This window comes from Myodes glareolus, chromosome 9 (assembly GCF_982192425.1).
Source record: "Myodes glareolus chromosome 9, mMyoGla1.1, whole genome shotgun sequence".
In the NCBI taxonomy this organism is placed as follows: Eukaryota; Metazoa; Chordata; class Mammalia; order Rodentia; family Cricetidae; genus Myodes; species Myodes glareolus.
This window is the reverse complement of record NC_142034.1, coordinates 69,866,942-69,893,216: the sequence shown is the minus strand read 5'-3', so window position 1 is coordinate 69,893,216 and position 26,275 is coordinate 69,866,942. Positions and strand designations below refer to the sequence as shown.

Genomic DNA, 26,275 nt, shown 5'->3' with positions numbered 1-26,275 from the left:
AAGAAAAGCTGGTGCAATACCTTGTTAGCCTATGCTCATTGAAATGCTTCGCATTTGTCTGGACTTAACTTTACATTTTCCTCACATGACCACCCTGTGTGTACATAAAAGGGAAGATATAAGGAAAGTGAATTGGTTTAGATGTTTCTAAAACTTTATATTCAGAATTTGAATCTTGCAGATCACTTTTAGAGCACTGGTGCCCACCCCTTGCCCCAGAGCACATGCAGGATGCATAGTACTACCCTCTGTGCCACCAGTATCTTGGTCATCCATCACTTGAGAATTAAACAAACCATAAAAGAAGTCAGAGCTGACCCTGTGGTTGTCTCGACTTGGTCAGCACATGGAGCCTCTCTCCCCTTGACATTGTTAGAGATTTACTAAAATTTTCAGGTTTCACTTTCTTTAATCAAGTGTTTCTTTTTAAAAAAAAAAAAGATTTATTTTTATTATGTATACAACATTCTGCCTCCGTGTATGCCCGTGCACCAGAAGAGGGCACCAGACCTCATTACAGATGGTTGTGAGCCACCATGTGGTTGCTGGGAATTGAACTCAGGACCTCTGGAAGAGCAGCCTGTGCTCTTAACCACTGAGCCATCTCTCCAATCCCTAATCAAGTGTTTCTTAAAGGTTAAAGGTTAATGAGATTTTTTTCCGCCAAACCATTCTGCAAATTTTGCAGATTTTGCAGTTTTTCCCATGTGTCACTCACAGCCATATCATCTTTCCTGCCTGACCAACATCAACTAAAAGTTGCCATCAATATACCAAGCAGTGATAACACAGCTGAGGCAGGAACAGGCTGATCTCAGAGTTCAAGGACAGCCAGGGCTACACAAAAGAAACCCTGTCTTAAAAAAACAAAAAAAAAACAGTTGCCATCAAATATAAGGCATAACTATATCAATTTCCTTCCTCTTTTTTTAAGAGTTATTTTAAACATGTGTACTTGGCCTCCCTTCTCCCCCTCCCCTGGGACTCCTGCTTCAAAGGTCTTAAAATTGTGACAGAAAAAAAATACCATTAACAGTTTCTCAACTCTATCTTATGCGATTTACAATGAAAACATTAAGATTCAGTGTCTGTTTTAAGTCAGGTATGTGAACATTGAAGAACAAATTGTGTGTTTATGGTCTGTGTTTTAGAGCATCTTATGTAAATAATGCTAATATTGAAAATAGAGATACTCCTACCTTCCAATTAAAGACCTTTTGAGTCAGGCAAGCCTGGAATCCTGAGTGATAACCTGGGGTCCACATAGGTAGGAGGAGAGAACCACTCCTCAAACCTTGACAGACTTTTGCTGTGGCATGTACCCACCTGCACACAGTAATAAACAAACAAACAATCCTCTGCAAGCATTTATTTTGCTAGCCTGTTAGAAAGGATCCAGCTACATCGCAGTTGCTACCTTTCATTGGTTCTGGATGTGCATTTTCTAAGCAGGCTTGATGAAAACAGTAGAGTTGGATAAAGCTGTAGCTTATTTGAATAGTACTTATTTCTAAGATCCAATCTGCAGTTCTGTCATGTTCAGAGGTACTGCAATGATAGAATCTCAGCTCCTACTTCTAGAATGCAAGTTGTGTCTGGCCACATCATATTTGCAGACACAGAAACATTTTTTTTTACTGTGTGTCTAATTTCTGATTATACTAGATTGAAATATTATTTTCAGATGTTCTCTTGGTTCTCTTTAAATTTTGGTCAAAATATGGTTGGTTACTGGTAAAACAGGTCACCATGCTTGAAGTAACCCTGCCACAGAATGGTGCTCTTACAGGATATAACAAGCAGCACAGGTAGCAAAACTGCTCTGTTTGCCCTTGCTGAAGGACTAATGACGAATTTATCCTGTCTTAGACTCTTACCACATCTTAGAGTAAGTGGTCTAAATGGATCAGAGGAAAGCTTTTCTTGGCATGGTTCTGCCGTGGGTTGCATAAACACACACAGATGTAATGAAATATGTTGCTCAGGGAGAAACTGGTATCTTACTCTTTTGAATTCCGTGTTTTGCCAGATCTTGTTCTAATTGAGAACATTGCCATCTGTGCCAGATTACTTCGCATTATTAATGCTCTTCATCTTTTAACTCATTTACATCAGCATGCAATAGTATTAACAGAAAAAAATCTTTGAATCTTTGCTTTTTCATGCTAAACTCATCTTTACAGGCTTTCATTGCAGTTTCTGTCTTCTTATAGGTCATTGAGTCAAGGCAGCACAAATTCAAACATGCTAGATGTTCAGGGAGGTGCTCACAAGAAAAGAGCACGCCGCAGCTCACTGCTGAATGCCAAGAAGCTATATGAAGATGCCCAAATGGCAAGGAAAGTGAAACAGTATCTTTCTAGTCTGGACATAGATACAGATGAGGAGAAGTTCCAGATGATGTCACTGCAGTGGGAGCCTGCATATGGTACCTGTGAGTCTTTTCTTTTTTATCACATGGGTGAGCACAACAAAGTAGAAATTTTGTTCTCCAGAGTTGGAGTTGATTTCATTTGCAAGGATGACTGCTGTCTCCAGCTACGTGGTCTGTTCATGACATGCTGGGTCCTACCCCTTACAGAACTCTGTAGGAGGGGAAAGATGAATAGTTCTTCTTTTAAAGACTTTACAAATCCTCTTACAAAAGTTGGAGCATTAATAAAGTTTTCAAATGGGGAGGGGCTGCACAAGTCACTGGAGAGCTGACTCAGCTATTAAGAGTACTTGCTGCTCTCACAGGACTTGAGTTCAGTTTCTGTAGCCACATGGTTTCTCACAATCTCTGTAACACCCCTTACAGAAGATCCCATGCCCTCTTCTGGACTCCATGGGCACTACAAATACATGGTGCACAGGCATACATGCTGGCAAAACACCCATATACATAAAGCAGAAATGACCTTTTTTTTTTTTTTGAGTAGAACATTACAGAAAAAACTCTGTTTGAGAACATTGTTGCCCTTATCTCTAAATGAAATGTGACTTCTGTACCAGGTGAAAATCAGTTACCAAATAGAAAGCTTAGAGTTTTGAGTCAAACACTAGCAGTGATGCCTTATCAGTAAGATACAAGAGGAAGTAGACCCATCCTGACACTGTGGAAAAGATTGTCTCCTCAATACTGCTACCTCACAATCTTATGTGCCCACTACTGCTCTGCTCAGTAAGTACTGCATCGCCAAGCATCACCCTGACTTTTATGTGCAGGTTTCAGAACACATCTTTGGGTTAAGAAAATCGTGAGTTACAGGAGCTGAAGAGTGGGGAGGCGGGGGGAGGTAAATGTTAAACTCATAAAAAGCACAATAGAATTATAAGTTTTCTGTTGACAGAAGGGAATGGTATTCTCTATGGATTGACCCAAAAAAATTGATAACTATGTTGATATTTCCATTGTAATATAATATAATAGCATACCAGCTGAATAGAAAAGAGAAAGTGAACATAGAAGCATATAGTGATTTCACAATGAATTTAAAATACTGGGTAAAGAGTCATTCAGTACATCCCATATTAGCAAGAGCTGGACATAGTAGTGTGTTAATCCACTGGACAACAATAAGAGACTACCACAAATTTTTAGCCCAATTTGAAGGAAGCTTTATTAAATACTGATCAGAACAATGGACACTGGCCAGGTCCATACCCAGAATTCCCAAGGATTGACTACAAATTATGTTAGTCAGGTGCTTATAAAGGCAAAGCTCACAAAACTACATACTTCCTGCCTTTGTCCAATGGGGGTTGGGAACAAGCATACATCCTGATGTGCTTACTGCTACAGTCTTCCCACCTGTGAGTGATAAGCACACCCTGACCACTGGGGCAACCAACCTTGTTTACAGAAGTGAAGACACATGGCTTATCATCTTATATGAACAGCCCCCAGCATTCCAGAAAGTTAACTTACCTTGGGCAAGTAGAGTTTATATATTAGAGGCGTTTTTGTCTTCTAGCTCTCTTAAGCACCGTAATTAAAGCTTAAAACATAACTTTAGCCCTCACAGGTGCACTCCAGTGATTAACAGTACTTGGGAGACAAAGACAAGAGGATAGTATGTTCAGGGCCAGCCTGGGCTACATAGCTTGTCTTGGGGGGAGTGGATTAAACTATTATCCAAACAATATATTCAAGACAGGCACACCCCTAATCCCAGCATTCAGTAGGTAGAGACAGGCAGATTTCTGTGAGTTCAAGGCCAATCTGGTCTACAGAGTGAATTCCAGACCGCCATGGCTACATAGAGAAACCCTGTCTAAAAAAAAAAAAAAGAAAGAAAGAAAGAAAGAAAGAAAAAGAAAGAGAGAGAGAAAGAAAAGGAAAAAACAAACAATATATTGAATGCTTCCACTGGAGAAATTTAGTGCAATGTGTTTGCACTGACACTAATGGATGTAAGCAGAGGTTGAGTTTGATTTATTACCATTGGGCAAGGTTTTCTTCATTCTCACCTGTTTTCAAGAATGGAAAAATGCTAGCAGTAGTATCCTGTGCCTTTAATACCATCACTCAAAAGGCAGAAGCAGGCAGATTCTGAGAGTTCTAGGCCAGCCAGGAATACACGGTAAGATTCTGTTTTTTAAAAAAAATTAAAATCTGAAACTTTGGCTAAGGTTGAAGAACATGTTTTATGTCTTCTGATTCTTTATCAAGCCTATAAACACTGAAAATTGAGAGCCTTCTATATGGCAGCAGCATCTTTACTAAGTACTCCGTAGACATCCTTAGTGTGGTAGTACACACTTTAGTCCCAGCTACTGAGAAGACAGGAGGATCAGTCAGTTCCAGGCTCACAGTGAAAGCGTGACTACTACCGATTCACACGTAGTCTTCTGTTGGTGTTTGAGGCCTGTGCAGGAAACCCTCCTGAATACTTAACCAAAGGACTGAAAGGGCTGGCTAAGGAAGAATTTCTTGCCTTTGGGCCACAGTACTGATTTGGGGGTTTTGTGTTGTCCGTCCGTCCGTCCCTCCCCGCCCCCGTTCCATCTGTGTATTTAGACCTCACTAGTATAGTCATTGCAGTGTTAGGAAAGGTTCTGAGAGTTTATAAGAAAGTAAATCTGAAAGGTACAAGAGGTCATTGGTGTAAAGTAATTCAACCAAGGCAAAGGCTGACACGTGATAGAAACCTCAAGCATATGGGATTGAAGAGTAGGGAAGTGCAAGGTGAAGACAGGCTGATAGTGAATCTTCATGGCTTTACAGGCCTCACTGGAGGTATTTGAGTCTTTCCTGAGAACAGGGAGAATTGTGAGGTTTATGGAACATAGAGAAGGAAGATAGTAGGTTAGATCTCCATGTTAGTTCTCACTCTGCTGTCATCTGGAGAAGAACTGGAGGCATGCTGGAATTGATCCAGTGAGAGCATTTCAGTCCTATAGATGAGAGTGCAAACATGGTCTCAGGACATAGATAATCCATTCGAGAATTTAGGAAGCAAACAACATTTTCTACAACAGCTTCAAAGAGATAATTTATGCTTAAATTTCTTTTATGAAAGTAGATCTTTAATTTTTTTGTATATAATGTATAATTTTTAAACAACTGCTTGTTGATTGTAATAGACTTCTTTTAAAAATTCGCAGTTATCTGACCCTTCTTTCTCCTCATAGTGACAAAGAACTTAACGGAAAAAAGGTCAGCCAAGTCATCTGAAATGTCACCCGTGCCTTTGAGATCAGTTGGCCAAGCAGCGAAAGTGCACCTGCATCAGCCGCACAGAGTGAGCCAGGTGCTTCAGGTGCCAGCAGTTAATTTGCACCCCATCAGAAAGAGAGGACAAGCCAAAGACCATGTGTTGAGTGAGTGCTCAAAGCCCTAATCCATTTCCCTATTAATTTCTAAAACTACTGACAATGTCAGAAGAGTATGGTCATTACATCAAAAATGTTTTGTTTTGTTTCAGTGTGTTTGATGACAATGTGGAGGGTTTTTTTTGTTTCTTTGTTTGGTTGGTTGGTCAATTGGTTGGTTTTGGTTTTTCAAGGCAGAATTTCTCTGTAACAGCCCTGGCTGTACTAAAACTCATTTTGTAGACCAGGCTGGCCTTGAACTCAGAGATCCACCTGCATCTCCCTCGTAAGTGCTAGGATTAAAAACATGCGCCACCACTCCCCAGTGATGACAGTGTGATTTAAATACTAGTGTTGGGATTTCTATATTGCTGAAATTGTTTATCAATAGAAATCTTATATAACTGTACATCTTGAATATCTACAGTAAATCTTAGGTAACACATCAAGTTAAAATTCTTCTTTATTCAAAGATGTATTTCAAATATTCCAGATACATCTGCTTCCAAAATAATACTTCCAAAAGCTGTGAAAATCAAATTGCTTTTTATGAAAATACCTGTACACTGCTTTTTTCATTAATGTCTCCTTCTGAAGACCTCATTAGGAGAAAAGAACATGGAGAGAACAAAAAGGGTATGGGGCTGGAGAGATGGTTCAATGGTTAAGCACTGGCTGCTCTTTCACACCTGGGTTTGATCCCCTGAGCCCACATGTCAGCTCACAACCATCTGTGACTCCACTTCCAGAGGATCCAGCATCCTCTCCTGGCCTCCATGGACACTGCATGAATATATTATATAGTCAAAACATGCATACACACAAAATTGTAAAAGCAAAAATTTTAATTAAAAATAAATGTAGGAGCTAGAGAGATGGCTCAGTTATAAGGGTGTACTGCTTTCGTGAGAACCCACTAGATCCCCAGCACCCACATTAGGTGGCTCACAACTGCCTGTAACTTGAGCTCCAAGTGATCAGATACCTCTGACCTCCTTGGGCATCTGTACTCTGTTCTGCATACCTATACCACACACCTAATAAAGAAAAGTTCTTTTTCCGTGACAGGGCTAGCGAGATGACACAGTGGTAAGAGCACTTGCTGTTGCAGAAGGACCTGGGTTTGGTTCCCAGCACCCATATAATGGCTCACAACAATCCACTACTCCAGTTCCAGGGGATCCAATGCTTCTTCTGACCTCTGTGATTACCAGGCACACACATAGTGCACATACATATAGGCAAAACATTCATACAAATAAAATATAAATTAAGAACTTGTTAAGATTTATTATGTATATAGTATTCTGTCTGCATGTATACTGCCTACCAGAAGAGGGCACCAGATCTCATTACAGATGGTTGTGAGCCACCATATGGTTGCTGGGAATTGAACTCAGGACTTCTGGAAGAGCATTCAGTGCTTTTAACCTCTGAGCCAACTCTCCAGACCCAAATAAGAAATTTTTTAAACTTAAAATACATTAGTGTAATCTTAAATTCTGTTTCCCCCATTCAGCCATATAGACGTTATTGGAATTACTTTCATTTGTTGTTTTATCAGTATCTCTATGTCCACTTTTACATGGGAAGGTAGATTAGATTTGATTCTGGTACTATTAACATGATCCATGTATTATACATATGTCATGCTTAATAGAATGTTTTGGGGGGGTGTTTCTTTGGTTTGGTTTAGTTTAGTTTTTCAAGACAGGGTTTCTCTGTGCAACAGGCTTGGTTGTCCTGAAACTTGCTCTGTAGACCAGACTCGCCTTGACCTCGCAGAAATCCTCCTACCTCTGCCTCCTGAGTGCTGGAATTAAAGATGTGCACTATCACCACCCAGCAAAGTATGTTATTTTAATTTGATTTGGTCTGACATATGAAGCTGAGCATGAAATGGCCAGAGTTTCAGTTTAGTGTCATTAAAGATGCAGATAGATTACTTGTTTATTATATATGTACTAACATGGTGCATGTAAAATAAAAAGCAAGAGAAGCCTTTAGCAAAGGCAGGGATAATGAAGGCCTCTAGAAGAAGGCTTTTTAGTAAATGTTTCCTTGAGGCTTGGTGTCTGTCAGGAGCTACAGTTTGGTGTACTGCAAATTACATGCATATTAAGAGGCAGTAACAACTGAAGGTCAGGGTTGGGGATTTGGCTTGGTAGTAGAATGCTTGACTAGTGTGCACAAAGCCATAAGGGCTCAGCCCAGTTTGCAACAACATGCACACAAGTAATTGAAGCTCACATTTAACACTTACTGAGTTTCAGACATAATCCATCTTTATTATTAATTTTATATATTTACTTAGTCTTCATAATAACCCTAGGAGATGGTAATTTAGCCTCATTATACACAGAATTTTTGTAAATTTACACAGTGTCAGTACATAGTCAATCTGGTAGTTGATCTTGGGCTGGTTGGCTCTAAAATCCTTACTTTTTAACCACCAGACTAAACAGCCTCCCAGACATGAGAAGTGAAGTCATAAATAAGTCTGGATTATAGAAGTGAAAGGCACAGTTTGTCACAGAGAAGCCACTGAAGAGATTTGTAGTCTTGCATGGTGTACACCCTTCTACTCCTAGCACTTGGGAGACTGAGGCCTGTAGGAGAAGTGCATGTTCAATGTTAACCTAGGCTATAAATTTGAGACCAGCCTGACCTATATAGTGATATTCTGTTAAGAGAGTGACAGGACCAGGCCGTGGTGACCCACACCTTTAATTCCAGCACTCAGGAGGCAAAGGCAGGTGGATCTCTCTGAGTTTGAGGCCAGCCTGGTCAAGAGAACGAGTTCCAGGACAGGCTCCAAGCTACAAAAAAACCTTGTCTCAAAAAACGAAAGAAAGAAAGAAAGAAAGAAAGAAAGAAAGAAAGAAAGAAAGAAAGAAAGAAAGAAAGAAAGAAAAGACAGAGAGAGAGTGACAGGAAAAGACAAGGAAAGGGAGTAGAAGGAGAAGGAAGATTGAAATATATTTGAACAAAAGAAAGTTGTATGTAGCACAATTAATAAAAACCCAGAGACAGATACTGGGATGTTCAACATGAAAATCAGAAAAGGAAAGCAGCCAAGCCACTCGACAGCTCTTACCTCTATGAACTCTTCATACTGAAAAAGAGCGAGTTCCTGTCTCATCCAGCTTTATATTCCTCTTGCGATGGGATTAAAGGTGTGTGCCACTACTACCTGGTCAATATGGCTGACTAGTGTGGCTGTTTTGCATTCTGATCTTCAGGCAAGCATTATTTATTAAAATACAAATGAAATATCACTATAGCTGTGGGGAGGAGGAAGTAGAATAAGTTGACAGGCAAGCGAGGCTGGTTGGCGTGCCTTTTGAGAAGATTGCTGTTGCTGTAGCTGCTCCTCACCACAGTCATCCTTGCTCTATGCTGAGAGTAGTCAGTGACTTCCTAGAACTCCAAAAAGTTACTAGACTGAATCGTTTGTAGTAAGTCATTCTCCATCCCTCCAGCCAGCTCCCAAATCATGACACCAAAACTTACTTATTATGAAAGCATGGCCGAAAACTTAGGCTTGTTTCTAACTAGCTCTTATAATTTAAATTAACCAATTTCTATTATATGCTGCCATGTGGCTCATGGCTGTTATCTCTCCTCCGTGTCTTGCTTGTTCAATGTCTCTTGACATCTCTGCCACCTCCTAAGCATCCTCTCTGCCCTGAAAATTGTGCCTAGCGGTTGGCTGTTCAGCTTTCTATTAAACTAATCTGAGTAACACAAATTCACAGTGTACGAAAAGATTATTCCACAACAACCATTTCGGAATCTGATCTATGCTCAATAGGCAGCTGGTGGAGAATAGAACTTTACAAGAATGGTTTTGGGAATACCATCCAATTTTTCTGTCCTTTGCTTACTTTTCTTCTGTAGTGTGAATTTAGTGATCTTGAAAAGGGCTGACCTGGCAGCCCTACAGCCTCTCATGTGTACCCACAGCAGAGATGCACCTCAGGTGGTGACGAGGCTGGCACCACACACTACCTCTGGCGTATTTTGCTCTATTGAAGGGGCTACTTTAAGAGGGGAGGGCAAACTTTGAACCTCAATCTTCTCTCTTAAGATTGCAACCATATATAATTGTGGGTGGTTGGGGCACTGTACTTGGACTGTGTATTTGATTTCCCTCTGCCACAAAACAAATTTCCATTTATAATCTTTTCTGTACTGACCAACTGAGTTTGAACAAATCACCTAGAGAATGAAACCTATATGCCATCTCTTAGTCACTTAGTCCCTGAGTGCACTTACATGTCTTGGTTGACTATACCAGCCATTATCTCAGGGCTTTAATTACTAGTGGTTTAGACAGCTACACGCCTTTTTTTTTGGGGGGGGGGTTGTTTGTTTGTTTTTGGTAGACCAGGCTGGCCTCCAACTCACAAAGATCCGCCTGCCTCTGCCTCCCCGAGTGCTGGGATTAAAGGCGTGTGCCATCACCGCCCGGCTCACACAGTTTAATTGTAAAATGATACTTACTTGCTGCTTTATTTCTATGTGTTTTATTTATTTAATTTTAGGTACAAGCTTACCTCCAAAGGGTTTAGGACCATCTGAAGAAGTGAGTGGTAAGAAACACACAGAAGACACTGTTTCTGTGGCATCCTCTCTGCATTCTAGCCCTCCTGCATCTCCTCAGAGCTCCCCTCGCAAAGGTAAGATAGGACTTTTCGTGCTAGCTCCTTTTTTTAAAAAAATATTTATGTATGTATTATGTATACGATATTCTGTCTGTGTGTATGCCTTCAGGCCAGAAGAGGGCACAGACCTCATTACAGATGGTTGTGAGCCACCATGTGGTTGCTGGGAATTGAACTCAGGACCTTTGGAAGAGCAGGCTATGCTCTTAACCACTGAGCCATCTCTCCAGCCCTCGTGCTAGCTCTTTTCAGATCAAACAGCATGTCAGCACACTTGGCTTTTCAGTCTGTAAGCAAATGACAAAACATGAGTTAATGTTTCACACTGAATTGTTCAAACGTTTTTCAGGAGTCAGTCATCATGTAACTAGAACTCCAGTATTCAGGGCGATACTTAGCTTCTTGGGCAGAGGCCAAGCATGAGTAGAAATGAAGGCATAAATCACAGTTGTTTTGGTCTTTGCTGGTGCTCAGTGCCATCTTTCCAGTTTCCAATATTTGGACATTTCTATGGAGAATTTGCAAATAAAATTATACAAGAAATTGTATTTATACTGGGCATGATGGTGCACACCTGAAATCCCAGCACTTGGGAGGAAGAGGCAAGGGGGTCATGAGGTCATGGACATCAGCAGCTCCATTCTAGGTTCAAGGCCTGAGACCCCACTCTAAAAAAAACTTTCTTTTTGCTTTTGTTCAAGTGCAAAATGTATGGGGATAAAAGCAATCTTAGTTGGGCATGGTGATGTACCCCTTTAATCCTAGGAACTTGGGGCAGCAAAGGCAGGCAGATCTCTTAGCCTGATTTGCAATATAAATTCCAGGACAGCAGGCCTACACAGAGAAACCCTGTCTCAGAAAAGAAAAGAAATAATTGTTTAGATTGCCACTTTTGGTTTGCTCTGTTTTTCTAATTTATGGACATTTGAAATAACCTTTCTGTGGTTTTTACATTTACACAAAACCAACGAAGAAAAGTCAGAGACTGTTGTTCTTCGCATACATTTTCATGAGTTAGACTGAGCTTTTCTTGGATATCCTGGACTGTGAGATACCACATGATGTTGAACACACATGCGACATGCTATTATTACTCTGGCCCTCCACCCTCTGAGCCTACACTAGAGGTAAAGGTGCCCTAGTCCTGGACTATTCATGAGTGTATAAAAAAGGGGGGCAATGCCCTTTAAATAGTCACAGCAGAGGGCATTACCTGGCCAGAAGGGAGACGAAGTTTGTCAGTCCTGGCTAGAAGGAGGAGCTCCCGCAGCTCACTCTGTTCCCAAGGTCTAAGGTTCTCTCTTGAGAACTATTTTTGCCAGCTGGGGTATAGTGATGTAATACCTAGTTTGACACTCTGTCCCTTGTTACTTCTTTGTTACCATTTGTGACTTGTTTATAAGGTTCAGAAAGACCCTCTGACTTAGGGCCAATATATATAGTTTAAAAGAAATGGTATTTCTGTATGTTGTCAGTAGTGAGTAATTCAAGTGTCTCTTCCTTTGCCTGATGTTGCCCCAGCATAGTTTAGCTCCCTTGCTCCCCAACCCTTTCTACCCTCAGGAACTGAGATTCTGAGATTTTACTAAGGAATGAGTCATGAAATCAAACAGGATATAGAAGGAATATATACATAGTAGGTATATTCAGAAAACAGTTTCTGATTCTGCTGTATCATTATGCTTTTATAAGACACATAGATCTGTGCCTTTTTTGGTCTATATGAGCTGATTATCCAGAACACCTTCATCAGATCTCTACAGTTGATCTCATCTTTAGTCTTACAAATGGTCCTGCAGGGCCAGAATAACATACTCAGCTGGCATTCAGCCAACTGAGACAGGAGGGCTTATATGAGGTGTACATCCTTAAGTTTGTAGAAAGTTTGTGGCCATTTGGATTTTCATAGTGAGAACCTTCCAAAAATAGAAAAACCCAACTCAACCTTGGTACATCTATTTTCATAAGCAGGTTCATGCCAGTAATCTGTGGCTGAACAAAATTATTACAGTAAAAGTACATTATTCAGCTGTTCTCAGTTCTTGTTAAACTTTGGAATTAGGTTTGTTCTCCTCACTAATAAAGTAAACCTATTTCATATTTACATAAGGAGAATTTAAACAATATCTTAGAAGCCAAGAACTAGGAATATGGCTCAGTTAACAAAGCACATACTATGCAAGTATGCAACCCCAGCACCATGTGACACCTCAGGATTATAGCATACTTTGTCCTGAGCCTAGGAAAGTCGAGACAGGCAGATTGCTGGGCCAATCAGTGAGCTGCTCCTCAGGGCAAGCACCACCCAGATTGTCCTCTGATCTCCACCACCTACATAGGTCAGCACACACATTGAAGGGTAAGCCAAACAACCTGAACATTCCTCCTAGAGCCCCATCTGCTCCAGAAATGGCACTGTATAAAGGTGTCCTTGCAGCCTGTGCAAGTCCTTTTTGAGTTTTGTTTTTTTTTTTAAATCTGGAAATTCTAAGGCATCATTTCTTAAGATTAACATTTCTTAAATGTTTCTGATCACCTTATATTCTTGCATATTTCTCTTTATAATTTTTACCAGTATGACTTGCTTTCAGCATTATTTTTATTTTTTTTCTTTTTTGGTCAGCTAAGCGAGGTAATACCTTCCCTGTTTTGTCTTGTAGAAACAGGTGTTTATGCTGTATAGTAGCTATATAGCTTCTTCATTTATTAAAAAGAACTGTTACTGTAGTTCAATTAGGTATTGTCAAGATGATAAAGTTTTAAAATAGTGAAATGTTTGGTAAACCAAGCTAATTGTGACTGATTGAAAAGAATTAATTGATCATGTCAGGGTTTTTGCATCTCTTTCTCCAGTTGGCAGTATCCTATCTGATCACAGCATCCCGCTGCAACTCTCAGGGTCTTCCTCATCCCCTCCCCGTGAGCCCAGCACCAAGATCAGTGGCCAGAGCTGTCCCGGAATAGGTGGGGTTTACTTGCAAAAGAAAATCCTTCAGATTACTGGAAGCACAGCAAAAAGAACAGACAGAACGAAGAAGGCCACTGAGGAGAATAGAGACAGGACAAGTTGTGAGAACACAACCAGGAAAAGAATGACATCCCCGTTTAGAAGATTTAGGGAGAGAACTCTTTCAAGGGAGAGACTAGTCAACAGCCAAAAAGAGGACACAGATCACAATCAAGCTACAGACAGCTGTGAGAAAGTGAAGGGTGTTGGAAGCAACCTCACAGATGAGAAAGGGAATGCCATCTGCGACTCAAGTGGCCGAGGCCACAGTACCGCTCTCAGCTGCTTCTGTACACGGTTCAAGCCTAAGCGGAGAAAGACTCTCTGAAAAGTTCCTTATTTAATATTAGTGTTAAGTTTATTTTAAGTTATTAATGTAAATATGGCTTGGATTCGGCCATCTATCAGAGGTTGGGCAGATGATGTAGTAAATACAATTAAGCATTTTATGCTGAGTGCTCTAGAACCTTTAGCAGCAAAGAATTACTGATTTATTGTGCCTCACTTGTACATATGTTCTCTGACTGCTATGTTGAATTAGTAAACTTGTCTACTTGTTTTCTGTAGTTTCTGTATTTTCTTCTGGTAGCAGCTGAGACTGAGTGAGATTATCAGAGAAAACCTAGGAACCAATGTTCAGTTTCATGTAAACCCCCATCACAAGCCGTTTCCACCCTCTGCCTCAGAGCCTGTTTGCCATCTTACTTCCTCAACTGTGGGGTGGGGGAGAACTGTGAGCCAAAAAAAACACGTCTTTTCCTAGTTCTTATGTCATCACTTCAAAATGCCTCTGGGAGGGAAGTTAGCCCAACAGGTTCAGAATCATCTGAAAACTTTAAGTGAAACTACCATGTCCCGCCCCAGATCTCATTGCTTTGAATTCGAGTGTCAGGTGTGTATGTGATTCAAAAAATGTTCCAAACAATCCTTAGTATAAATTAAACTTGTGAGATTCTGATGTAACAAAGGATAAAATAACGTAACATAAGGATAAAATTGATTTGAAATGGTAAAGAAATCTGTATAATGAAAGAGACAGTGATTCTCTTTGGAAGTAGAAGGCTGGCTCGTCTGAATGCTTGTTTGCCATTTCCATTGTCATCTTAAAAATGGAGGAGTCATTTCATGGACACTGATGAGTGACAGTAATCCCAAGTGCAAGGCTCTGTGGTAGAAGTCAGAAACACTGGCTTGTCTTGTCTTACTGTTCTTGGCCCCATAAGCCAAAGTGTAAACCATACATTTCTGGATCTTGATTTTTCTTTGAAATGATTAATGGCACCTCTTGCAAATGTTACTTCACTGCCATTTTTTATCTTCAGTTGAATTCAGTTAAACATGCCAGAATTCCTAAGGCATAAGGAGGCCCTGGCACCAAGCTTACTGTCTTCTTTCTTATTACTTAGAATCAGGAACATACAAGAGCCTCCATTTCTTCCTTAGCAATGAATATTTCTGGGAATTAGTTCAAAAGTCATGTGATCTATCAGACCTCACTCTGCCCTGAGAACAGAAAATATTGTTTCTTAAAGAGCGGCTCCTTGGCCGGCAGTGGTGGCGCACGCCTTTAATCCCAGCTCTCGGGAGGCAGAGGCAGGCGGATCTCTGAGTTCGAGGGCAGCCTGGTCTACAAGACAGGCACCAAAGCTACACAGAGAAACCCTGTCTCAAAATAGAATACTTGGTACATTTAACCATCATACTGTAGATGTGATTTTGGATCCTTCACCTCACTTCTTCCCTATTCTTTTATCCCTCCAAAATAAACAAAGCCATGCACTACGCAGTAAGATGTAGAAGATTAGAAAGTAGGTAAATTTCTAATCTGTTCAGCTACTTAATTTTCAACAAAGTTAATCATGTCCAAATCTAAGACAGTTGTTTAAAAGTACTGAAACAGGGCTAGAAAGACCTTTCAGTGTGAGGTTCTGAGTCCATATCCTCTGCATCCAGGTGAAAAATCCATTATGCATTATATTACCCTAGCACAAGGCAGGAGGATAGAGACTCTCTGGCCAGCTAGCCTCCCCAGCTAATGGAACTGCAGATTCAGTGTGAGACTGTGTCTCAAAAATACAGTAGAGAGTAGTCAAGGAAGACACCTTGACCTCTGACCTATACACATGGACATACATACCCACATGAACATATACCACATATGTGTATGCACACATGCACAAAAACAGGACTGGAGCTCTCATTTGCCCAGCTTATACAAGGTCCTGAGTTGTATTCTTACTTAGAATTGCAAAAAAAAAATATATAATAGTTTGAAAATACTTAAATAGTGATCCTCAACTTGGGAAAAGATTTGGGTAGAATAAGTAGAATATCTGAGATAAGAGTATGCACTTTGAAGATTTCCAGGTATAATTCTTTGATCCTGTCTCCATTCCTATCCCTTCCACGGCATGGGCCATGGAATATTTTATATATTTTATCAATCAAAGAAGGGGGCACAGAGTTAAAAAGAGAAAAGCTATACTGTATGTACTTGCTAATGTTTATAATATGTTCATTGCTCTTGTTTTGTTAAATTTTGAAAGTGTGTGAGTCTGGACAGTAATACCAGCTTTTGGCTCTTTTTCTTCAGTGTGGAATTCTGTGGGTGTGGTGTGGATGGTAGGTGAATGACTGTATAGGACAGGTATGGAGAAAATTGCCATTCTCATATCCTCACGCATGAAAACTGAGATTTCCTACTACTTTGTTTTTTGTTCCCTATTTTTTCTTGGTATTCCCTTGGCTGCCCCTTCCCGTTCCCCTAATTTTGGTTTAATCGGTGTTCTTTTCTCCTTTAGGTTACACACTCATACCATCAGCTAAGTCTGACAACTTGTCTGACTCCAGCCACAGTGAAATCTCCTCTCGGTCCAGCATTGTGAGCAACTGTTCCGTGGACTCCATGTCTGCTGCTCTGCAGGATGAACGGTCTTCCGCCCACACCCTGGCAGTTCCTGAGCCCATGGCAGGGACATTGGAAAAGACAGATCACCCTTCAGGAATCAGAGACCACAGTCAGCTTGGTCACGGGTAAATATCCATGTCTGTGTTCCTATCAAATCAATAACACTCACAACCTGACCTTACACCCTCTTCAAGTAGGTCCATTATAAGACATTCCTAGTAAGAGTATGAGGCGTTGTACATACTGAGTTTGGAAATACATGCTCTTTGAAAGATACACTTTTTTTGTGTTCCTAAATTCCCTTTATTCAAGTTAGTTTCTGCCATGTATCCTGTCGATTGCTAAGAATGCATTGTGTGCCTGCTGCTGTTACTAGAGACATGGCTCCTGACTGTTAGCGATTACTCAGAAAGATTGTATTATACAACAGACTTCCTGTCCAGCATGTATATCCAGCACATTACAAGAGCTTGAGAGTGGGGCTAAGCCTTGATCTTTATTCTCATGTCTAATGTTTTGACATTGAGACTATGTTGTCTTTCAAACAGTTGAAATTCAAGAACGGCACAATTGAGTTAACACACACACACACACACACACACACAAATACATAAAAAGATACCTCACAGTGTCTTAAATATGTTTACAAATTTTGTATTGTGCTATGTTTGTAACTATATGTGCCCGCATGCAGGCTGCAGATTGGGCATACATACCATTTAAAATACAGAAACCCTCTCTGTCACTAACTGTACAGAAATAGACTGTTGGGTACCTGTGGCCCAAATTTGGGAACTTTGTTATAAATGTTGGCATCTGTGTAGTTGGCACTTTTGTCACATCATTCTCAGTTAACCTCAGATGGGAGTGAAAAAATAAAACATGGTTCCTCAATTTAGAAATGCTGAGTTCTCATCCAGGCGGTGGTGGCGCATGCTTTTAATCCCAGCACTCAGGGAGGCAGAGACAGGCAGATCTCTGTGTGTTTAAGGCCAGCCTGATCTACAGAATGAGTTCCAGGACAGACAGAGATACACAGAGAAACCCTGTCTCGAAAAACCAAAAAAAGAAAGGAAAAGAAATGCTGATTCTTCACATTGGGGGAGCAGTATATTGACAAAGGTGTGTTTATTTCCATTCATTTCACATTTCATCTTGTGTTTCTATTTAAAGTCAGTGAGGGTTTTGTGGAGAAAACACTGCCTCCCTAAGCATTCAGGTATATCCTGGTCTCTTTTAGGAGGGACACATGTGCTGGGAAGTCTCCATTATGCCACTAAATTACCATTACTCATCTGTGTGTCTCTGTTTTTAGGTGGATGCTGTCAAAGCCGTCTCTTATCAAGGGTGTAGCTGTCCCATCTTCTCTGAGCAGTGAAGAGATGTCTCATGAGCACATCCTGCTGGAAGCAGCTGACAGTGGGCGGGGCAGTTGGACTTCCTGCTCCAGCAGCTCCCATGACAACTTCCAAAGCCTTCCAAACCCCAAAAGCTGGGACTTTCTGAACACTTACAGGCATACACATTTAGATGACCCTATTGCTGAGGTTGAGCCCACTGACTGTGAGCCCTGTGCCTGTCCTAAAGGAGGCTGCTCAAGAACTTGTGGCCAGTGCAAAGGCAGCCTAGAGACCAGTCAGCTGAGGCAGAGTTGGGCCTCTTCCAGCTCCCTCTCGGATACATATGAACCGAACTATGGGACAGTTAAGCGGAGGGTTTTGGAAAGTGCACCAGCAGAGGCCCCTGATGGCTTGGAGCCCAGGGACACCACTGACCCAGTTTATAAAACTGTTACTTCCAGTACAGACAGAGGGTTGATCGGTAAGTACAAGTTTGTTATTTCTCTCACTCTGTGCCTTTTTCTTCCACAATTTATCGCCCCAAAATTTATGGCTTCTTGGGAACTTTGTTTTCCCTCTGTCATACATGTCCTTGTATTTATATATAAAATGAGAAGGGAAATGACCACGAGTAGCAGAAAAGACACATAGTTCTCAAATATGTCTAAAACACAGACGCACAGGTCAAAAGTTCCTGAGGGATACTCAAGCCATGGAAGTGAAAGGAGCAGGAGCAGCAGGAGGGGTTATTGGGACTGTCAGGGTGGTGGCGTGACGACTCCACAGTAGAGACAAAAGGATTGATTGTTCTGGTGACCTTGCAAGTTGTTGGTACCACAGTTGCTGTGTGTCCATGATGGAAACAGTGAATCCTCTTTACGTGTTCCATGATAAAGTAGATCTTAGCAGCTCAAGGCCCTGTGCTCACTTTCAGGCACCGCAAAGCAGAGACAGACCCCAAGCATTTCAGCGTGTCCAGCCTGGTGTGCATCACCAGCTGGTAACTGATTTGTGGATTGCTGTCTAGTAAACTTTTGTAGTATATTTAGCCATCAAGTTGTTTATTCCCTGAATTACATGAATACTTATACATAATATCTCTGCTTCTCTGCTCATGTGAAATACCATCAAGTCAATGTCATTATGATATAATTATTCTTTTTTTTAAAAAAAAAAAAAAAAGGAAAGGAAAGGGCAGTTGCTGACCTTGCAGTTCTTGGATTTGTTTAGTGCGCTTTTTCAGGATTCTAGGAATATCCATGTCTATGTCCCTCCGAGTATAAATTTTAAACTTTTTCACTTCTTGGTGACTTTGGGCAAATCCTCCTTCAGTTTTCTCTCCTCTTGACAGTCTTCCCGCTGCCATGCTTAGTCATGCCTGCTTGTCCTCACGTGGAAACAGGCTACCCTGATCCTGACATTACACGCAAGTTTTACTGTAGAAGAGTAGAAATCCACATGGACAAGCCTCTTGTTGATTTGAAAATTATCTAATACTCCTTAAATCCATTCTGCTTGTGTGGGGGCAGTGTCTTCTTAAATGTCATCTGTATAATCAACATATTGTGGAAGCGTTTCACTCTGAGGAGCTCCCTCCTTTCCTTTTCTGATGCTTTTTGAAACTTTACGTTAGTCCCACGGGATTATTACACACATAGCAAAAAAAATATTAATTACCATTATTCTTAATGTCAACATTTCTTAAACTCCGGGTTTTGTTTTGTTTTTTTTTTCTACCCTTTAGTCAGAAAAATAAAAAGGAGTTAAAAGTAAGATCCCAGCCAGACGTGGTGGTGGCGCACACCTTTAATCCCAACACCAGGAGGCAGAGGCAGGTGATCTCTGAGTTCCAGGCCAGCTAGGGCTATGTAGAGACCCTATTTCAAAACAAAAATAAGATCCCATAGGTAATTCATTCATCTGACCTGGGAAAGTTCAATGGTTTGCATACCTAGACTGAAAATGTGTCTGCCCCAAGTGCCAAAAGATGGTCCGTGACCCAAGTGCCAGTGCTGTGATGCAGAATAGATCATTTTCAGCCCGCAGAAATCTGTCTCTGACTGGTCATCTTCAGGCCGACATCACACTTGAGGGTGTGGTCTAATTGCTGGGTGTGAGAGCTGTCTATATCTTGGGAGGAGTGTGCTGTCACTGCTTCATGAAGCTATTTCTGGAATTTTCCTAAAATATCCGATAGGTATTCTTGGTTTTGTTTTGGTTTGTACCATAGATTTAAATATTGGTGTTTTTAAGAACATTTTCACTTTGCTATCATTGTGTCTAAATGTGTTCATTTTGTGTTTTTAAGTTATATTTTTGCCATTGTAATGTTCAATGTGGAGTTCTTTTTCCTTTGTTTCTTATGCTTTTCCATTAACATTTTCACTGCTTATTTTTTTCCACACCAGTGTACTGTGTCACCTCACCCAAGAAAGGTGATAGGTATAGGGAGCCACCTCCCACTCCTCCAGGATATCTGGGAATTTCTTTAGCGGACGTAAAGGAAGGACCCCACCCTCATCTAAAACCTCCAGACTATAGTGTGGCAGTGCAGAGGTCAAAGATGATGTTTAACAGCCTGTCTAGATTGCCGCCAGCTCCTCCCAGTAGCCACACCTTGGCCTGGGTTCCCTCGAAGACCGGATCCCAGCCTCACAGGCATAGCTTGCAGCCGTCCCATCCCAAACTAGCAGATGTGGCTGATGCAGATAGCGAAGCAGATGGTACGTTGACAAACTGTCTAAATGGCTCTTAAGTGGATTATGGAGCATAGAAAGGTCTTTCCTCTGATATATGTGATAATTTGTAATGTTTGTTTGTAGCTCTCTTTAAATTTGTTTTTTTTTTTTAAAAAAAAAAAAAAAAGATCTGGGCATGTAGCTCAGTGGTAGAACTCTTGATTAGCCAGGTACAGGCCCTGGGTTCAAACTCTTGCACTCCAAACAAAATAAAAAAGTATTTAGTATTTGTTTAAGCGAGCCTGGCAGCCTAAGTTCTATTCCCCAAACCCACTCAAAGGAGAGAGCTAACACAGAAGTTATCTGCTGGCCTCTGTGAACACTATAGTACACACACACACACACACACACACACACACACAAATTATAAGGAACATTTAAATAGTCACTAAATATGATGCATTTTGTAAACACAATCAAACTGTTATCTCTGTACACATTGCTCTGTTGCTGGCTCATGTGGAGTATCGCTGCCTTTGATAATAAAACAGCAGCTCCAGTAGGAGACATCTGAGAGCAGGTGCTTGGTGACAACTACAAATGGCAGTTGTATAAAAGACACTATTGACCCAGATCCTCTGGCCAGAAAAACTCTTGATGAACTTTGTAGCTGTAGCCAAAGGTTGAAAAGTAGTTTCTTCATTGGAAGTAATTGTTTTAGCCTTCTAAACAAATATAATAGTAAAGTGATATATTGAAACCATTTATGGTCTGGGGAAATGACTCAGTAGATGAAGTGCTTGCCGTGCAGTCATGAAGACCAGAATTCAGAGACCCCGGAAACCTATGTAAAAGCTGGAAAGTATAGTGGCTGTCTGTAATCCCACTGGAGAGTAGTCAAATTATTAAACTCTGGGTTTACTGAAAAATCCTGACTAGAGAATGATCCATCCAATAAGACATCATATGTCAACCTCTAGTCTCCATATACATATAAACATACCCATACATACATATATGTACCCCTCTACATATACACACCAAAGAAAATAAAACTATGGAGGTCAGCAAGATGGTTCAGCAGTGCCTTTGCAATTCCTGCCAAACCTGATCCCCAGAATCCACACAATGAAAGAAGAGAAGTGACCATCTGACCTTCACACATATACAGTGGCATTTGTGTACACACACACGGACACACGGGGGGGGGGGTTAAAGAATTTTAGTTTTGAAATTCTAGCTTCCTGTCAGTCCTCAGCATGATTAGAAACCATGGTGTTAGAAAGTAGCCTGGTTCTTAATAGAATGTCTGCCAAGATTGGTTGAGATAGGGAGAGTTTCTCGTGTAGCAGATAATCTGTTGGTTATTACTTGATCTGCATTAGCAGATAGATATGCTATCTAATTGTATTTTCATCATTTTCAGAAAATGAGCAGGTGTCTGCAGTCTAGTCTTTGGATGCCCTTTGGAGACCACTGGAAGTCAGAAACATGGACAAGAGCTCGTGGTTCTGCAGGCCAAGGCCAACGGCTCACTGCTGTCAACAACCATGAAGTTTCCTCGCTGGGCTGAGGATGAGCTCTTCCTGAGTCATGCTTCCGTTTCTTCTGTCCCTGCAGGTGCAGTTTTTTTAAACTGGATGTTGCACCTGACTCCAGCCTTCACTTTGCACATCACTCCTGCCTTGGGACCACATTCAAGCTCAGAGTTGCCCCCCGTATATTGTATAGGTTTCTCTTTTTGTAAATCATTTTAAAGATAGTGGTATTATTATTTCCAAGCCATAGCTTGGGCTAAAGGACACATTCAAAATGTCTGCCAATACCAAGGATAGTCTTGTGTATTTGAAAAGTAACTTATTATTTAAAGTATTGTGGTTTTGTTTGTATTCAAGAGCTCTTGTTAGCTGTTGTTTGTCTGAGGCTATACAGCTGCTGTCTATGGTCTGAGCAACAGACATCATCCTGACATAGGTATAGAGATGTGGCACTATTGTACCAGACACTCAGGTGGGAACTAGACACCTGTACAGGTGAAGTGTGAGCAGCCTGCTTATCTTGGCATGGGCTTTAACAGCCATAGGGGTCTTAGCAATCCTTTGGGAAGGGGAACAGAGGGCGAATAGGGAGGGAGAACCCTAATTTCCAAAGAAGGAAGAGTTAACATTGGATCTATTTCTGAAGTAAACATGTTGCATCCAGGTGTGGGGATACTACAAATCCAATGGGAATGGCTTCTAGAGAGTTTTGTTTTTATTGGAACCCACCCTAAGCTAACATTTCACAATTCAAGTGTGGAATTCCTAGTTTAAACAAATTAGTGTAGGAGTTAGAGAGAAGGCTCAGTGGTTAAGATGCTCTTGCAGAGGGCCCTGGTTTATTTAATTCCTAGCCTTCATATGGTGGCTCACAACTACCTGTAACTCCAGAAGCGGAATCCAACACCCTCCTGGTTTCCGGAAGCACTGAGTACATGTGGTACATAGACATACATGCAGGCAGAACACCCCTACACACAAAATAATAATAATAATAATTTTTTTTAAGTATGGATGTAATGATGAAGGTCATCTTGACTTATTTGGTGGCTTGCACTACACAGCCACATGTGCAATCATTGAACTTGAACTTAGAACCCTCCGCAGAGCTCAGTAACCAAGGGATAGACTTGTATAAGAGAAAGGCACTAGGATAGTGGAGGGGACTTGTACTCTGGAGAGGACATCCTTTGTGACCTCCTAGATATGGCACTCTTTATTCAAATTCAGTGACTGCTTATTAAATAAAGTAGACTTTTCACATTTTTACAAATTAATCATAACATTTTATAGTTAATGTATTTAAATGTTAAATAACATTTAAAGTTTTTCATTTGCTTTGTAATGTAAAGGCAAATAAGATTTCATAAACTTCTGTAATTACCAAAAAAAAAGCCAAAGCCATTATAAGTGCACTAAGCATGACAGCATTGCTGCAGAAGTCACGTGACCAACTGCCTTTTCAGGACTGTACTACTCCTCTGCTGCTCTCTTCCTGTGTCCTGCCCAGTCGCTTGAGAATCAGAGCAGTTCCAAGTGTAAGTGTTAAGTCCTCCCACAGAATGCATGTCTCTTTAGGAAAAGTAGTGACTGATGAATTCCCCTGGGGAGACCTTAACCCAGAAGCCTTAGATGTGAGCCCAGGTGCACTTCAGTACAGTGAGGCAGAACCTTGCTGGCCCTTCAAAGTTGAAAGCAGCCCGCGTGGCCGCTGAAGCTTAACAGCCATGCTTAACTGATCTGACCTATGAACTGTGCTGTCTCCGAGTGTGAAGTTTTTTATTCACCTGTTTGCATAATATTGTTTTCGCGTTCAAAACAAAGTATTTTTGCTATGTCCACCTTTTTAATCCAAGTTTGGGCACTCATTGCCACCGTTTTCTATCCATTACTCTAGAAAATGTACTGTTTGCACAGCTTCTCTTTGTCTAGCAGGTCTTCAGACGGAGCCTGACCTGCTTTGGTCCTCAGTGGTGTAAATATCTTGCACAGAGCATTGAGGCTAGTGGCTTTGAACTTGCACTGTGTAGCTGCCTTGGTTATATCAAGCTTTATCTGTGAGTGCTCAGACCAGCTGATCATATTGATCAGAATGAAAACCAAATGCTTTGTGATATGATATATATGAGTCCCTGAAAAAATTCATGTCTGCCTTTTTTTTTTTTACTTTGTCATGTGAGTAGAACAAGGGAAGCCTTAAGCCCGTGCTTGCTCCAGTTCCAAATCCACATTTGTCCTTGTCCTAAGTGTGTAACATTACTAAAGAGACTAGTGCCCAGCGTCTGCCAAGACTGTCAAAGCAGGAGACCCTTAGTGCAGAATTTGCCAAACAGTGAGAGATTTGGTTACTGAGTCCCAGTGCTCCTTACAGCAAGGTTACTTATGATCCCCAGACTTCATTTCCTGCAACTGGTGTCTTTCAACATGATCTTTGAGGAGAAAAATCCTTTAGAGAATATTCACAAGGGTGACATGTTCATCACCTCTGTGATCTCTACCAAACTGGAAGAGCAGCAGTAACTACACTAGTTTCTTTATAATTACAAAGAAGGGGGGAGAAAAAAGGATTCCTTATGTTTAAAACAGTGATTATTTGTATTGAAAGGTTCTAGAAGACATTAAGTGTATCCTTTCAGAATTCCATTACATGCTATAAAGGAGGGGGGGATCAGCCTTGAGTTGGGTACATTTTCAAGTTGAAACTTAAACCCTACTTCATCTTTAGCTTTTGTGCTATTTAAAAGGCCTCTTTATTTTTAATGTACAGAATGCAGTTGTACCTGATAGATGTTTTAACATTGAAATGTGAGTTTAGCAAAAAGCAAAATTGCACAGTTGCTATGATCAAGTGACAATTATCTGCACAATTCAATGATTGTAAGGCATCCTGTAACAAGCAATGTTGTCTCCTAGTTTTTGATGCCTCTTAAACTTATGTCTTTTAGAAAGACAGTGCCTCTGTATGCTTTTGTATTTTTACTGAGTGTAAATACTTGTTATATTTTTGGTTAAGAGAATGTAAAGGTATCATTTATTACCACGTCTCCTAACACATTGGAACCAATAAAGAACCTGCATTAACTGTGTGCACTTCATTCCAAGTTTATATAGAGCCCATGGAAGAGTTAACCAGGTTGCTTCAGAGGAGTGTTCAGGCTGCAAGGTGGCCTATTAGAGGACTGCTTGCCTCCCTAACATGCACAAGCCCTGGGTTCACTTCCTAGAACCACGTAAAAGTGGGTACTATAACATACAGCGGTAGCCCAGCACTACAGAGGTGGAAGCAAGAGGACCAACATTTCAGTTACCTTCTGCTAAATGGAGAGTTTGAAGCCATCCTAGGCCACTGTAACCAAAAACAAGAATGCCAATTGGGGACCCATGGTGCCTCTAAGTCACCAGAGAAGTTAGAGTTCTGTTACTGCGACCATATAAAATCTGTAAAACAGTTCTATTATACCTTTAAAAGATATTTTTGGAGCCAGGCGGTGATGGCGCACTTTTAATTCCAGCTCTCAGGAGGCAAAGGTAGGTGGATCTCTGTGAGTTCGAGGTCAGCATGGTCTACAAGAGCTAATTCCAGGACAGGCTTCAAAGCTACAGAAAAACCCTGCCTCGGAGGTAAAAATGGTTGCAGATGAAGGAATGGTGACTTAACCCCCATTGAACTTGCTTCCTCCTAACAGAAATGTCCATGAGCAAACTGTCAGGGCTGGTGCAGGCACTGTTAGGCCCTCAGGCACCTGTCAGCCTCTATGTTTACACCAGGACATCAACTCAGGGCAGTGTGGAATGAAAAGAGCAAACATGGTCCATTTTTATTGAAAGATGAACGTTCCAGAAGCTCTGCTCACATCGAGGTCATCAGTGCCACCCTAAGAACTTGTGAGGAAGCCTGTGTGCTGTGGCAGACTGTGGACCCCATACAGTCCAGTGAATAAAAGAAGCATGGACATCTTGCTGTGAGCCTACACAGCCTGTCTACCCAGCCTCGGGTGGTACTCAGGTGACCGTTTCTTTACTGGAATCATGTCCCTCTAGACCTTGGCAGAGAAAGCACTCTGCCACCATGGCGCTCTGTAAGGTCTCCCCAGACCCTTCTATACCTGTGTGTTGTTTTCTTTGGGAAACAAGTCTTTGGGCTGCCAGAACTTTGATCAACAAATGTTTGGTGTCCCCACCTAACCTGTAATTTGTTAGCAACTCTAGGCAGCAAATGTCATAATTCACGTTTGAGTTCCTGTGGCTCAGGGGTGTGGTCCATAGCATGCCCTGGGAACCCACTAACCTTCACCCATAGAAGCCTGAGACGAAAACAGCTGAGAGGAGCCTGCCATTCCA

The 26,275-nt window shown here is 41.1% G+C and overlaps 1 protein-coding gene across 12 annotated transcripts in view; it reads left to right on the top strand.

Annotated features, from left to right (window-relative positions):
* Window positions 1-25,015, top strand: part of Rapgef6 (Rap guanine nucleotide exchange factor 6) — a 174,003-nt gene extending 148,988 nt beyond the window's left edge. For 8 of the 12 annotated variants that reach the window (XM_085694949.2, XM_085694947.2, XM_085694948.2 and 5 more), the window contains 7 exons: window positions 2,214-2,434; window positions 5,617-5,805; window positions 10,344-10,478; window positions 16,272-16,503; window positions 17,694-18,199; window positions 20,127-20,441; window positions 21,823-25,015. In XM_085694949.2, coding sequence (XP_085551075.2) covers window positions 2,214-2,434; window positions 5,617-5,805; window positions 10,344-10,478; window positions 16,272-16,503; window positions 17,694-18,199; window positions 20,127-20,441; window positions 21,823-21,848 — 1,624 coding nt within the window. In that variant the 3' untranslated portion in view covers window positions 21,849-25,015. Of the gene's footprint in view, window positions 1-2,213; window positions 2,435-5,616; window positions 5,806-10,343; window positions 10,479-13,316; window positions 14,037-16,271; window positions 16,504-17,693; window positions 18,200-20,126; window positions 20,442-21,822 lie in introns of those variants that run through there. The other 4 variants (XM_085694951.2, XM_085694952.2, XM_085694955.2 and 1 more) reach the window with 2 other exon arrangements.
* Window positions 25,016-26,275: the final 1,260 nt, after the last annotated feature.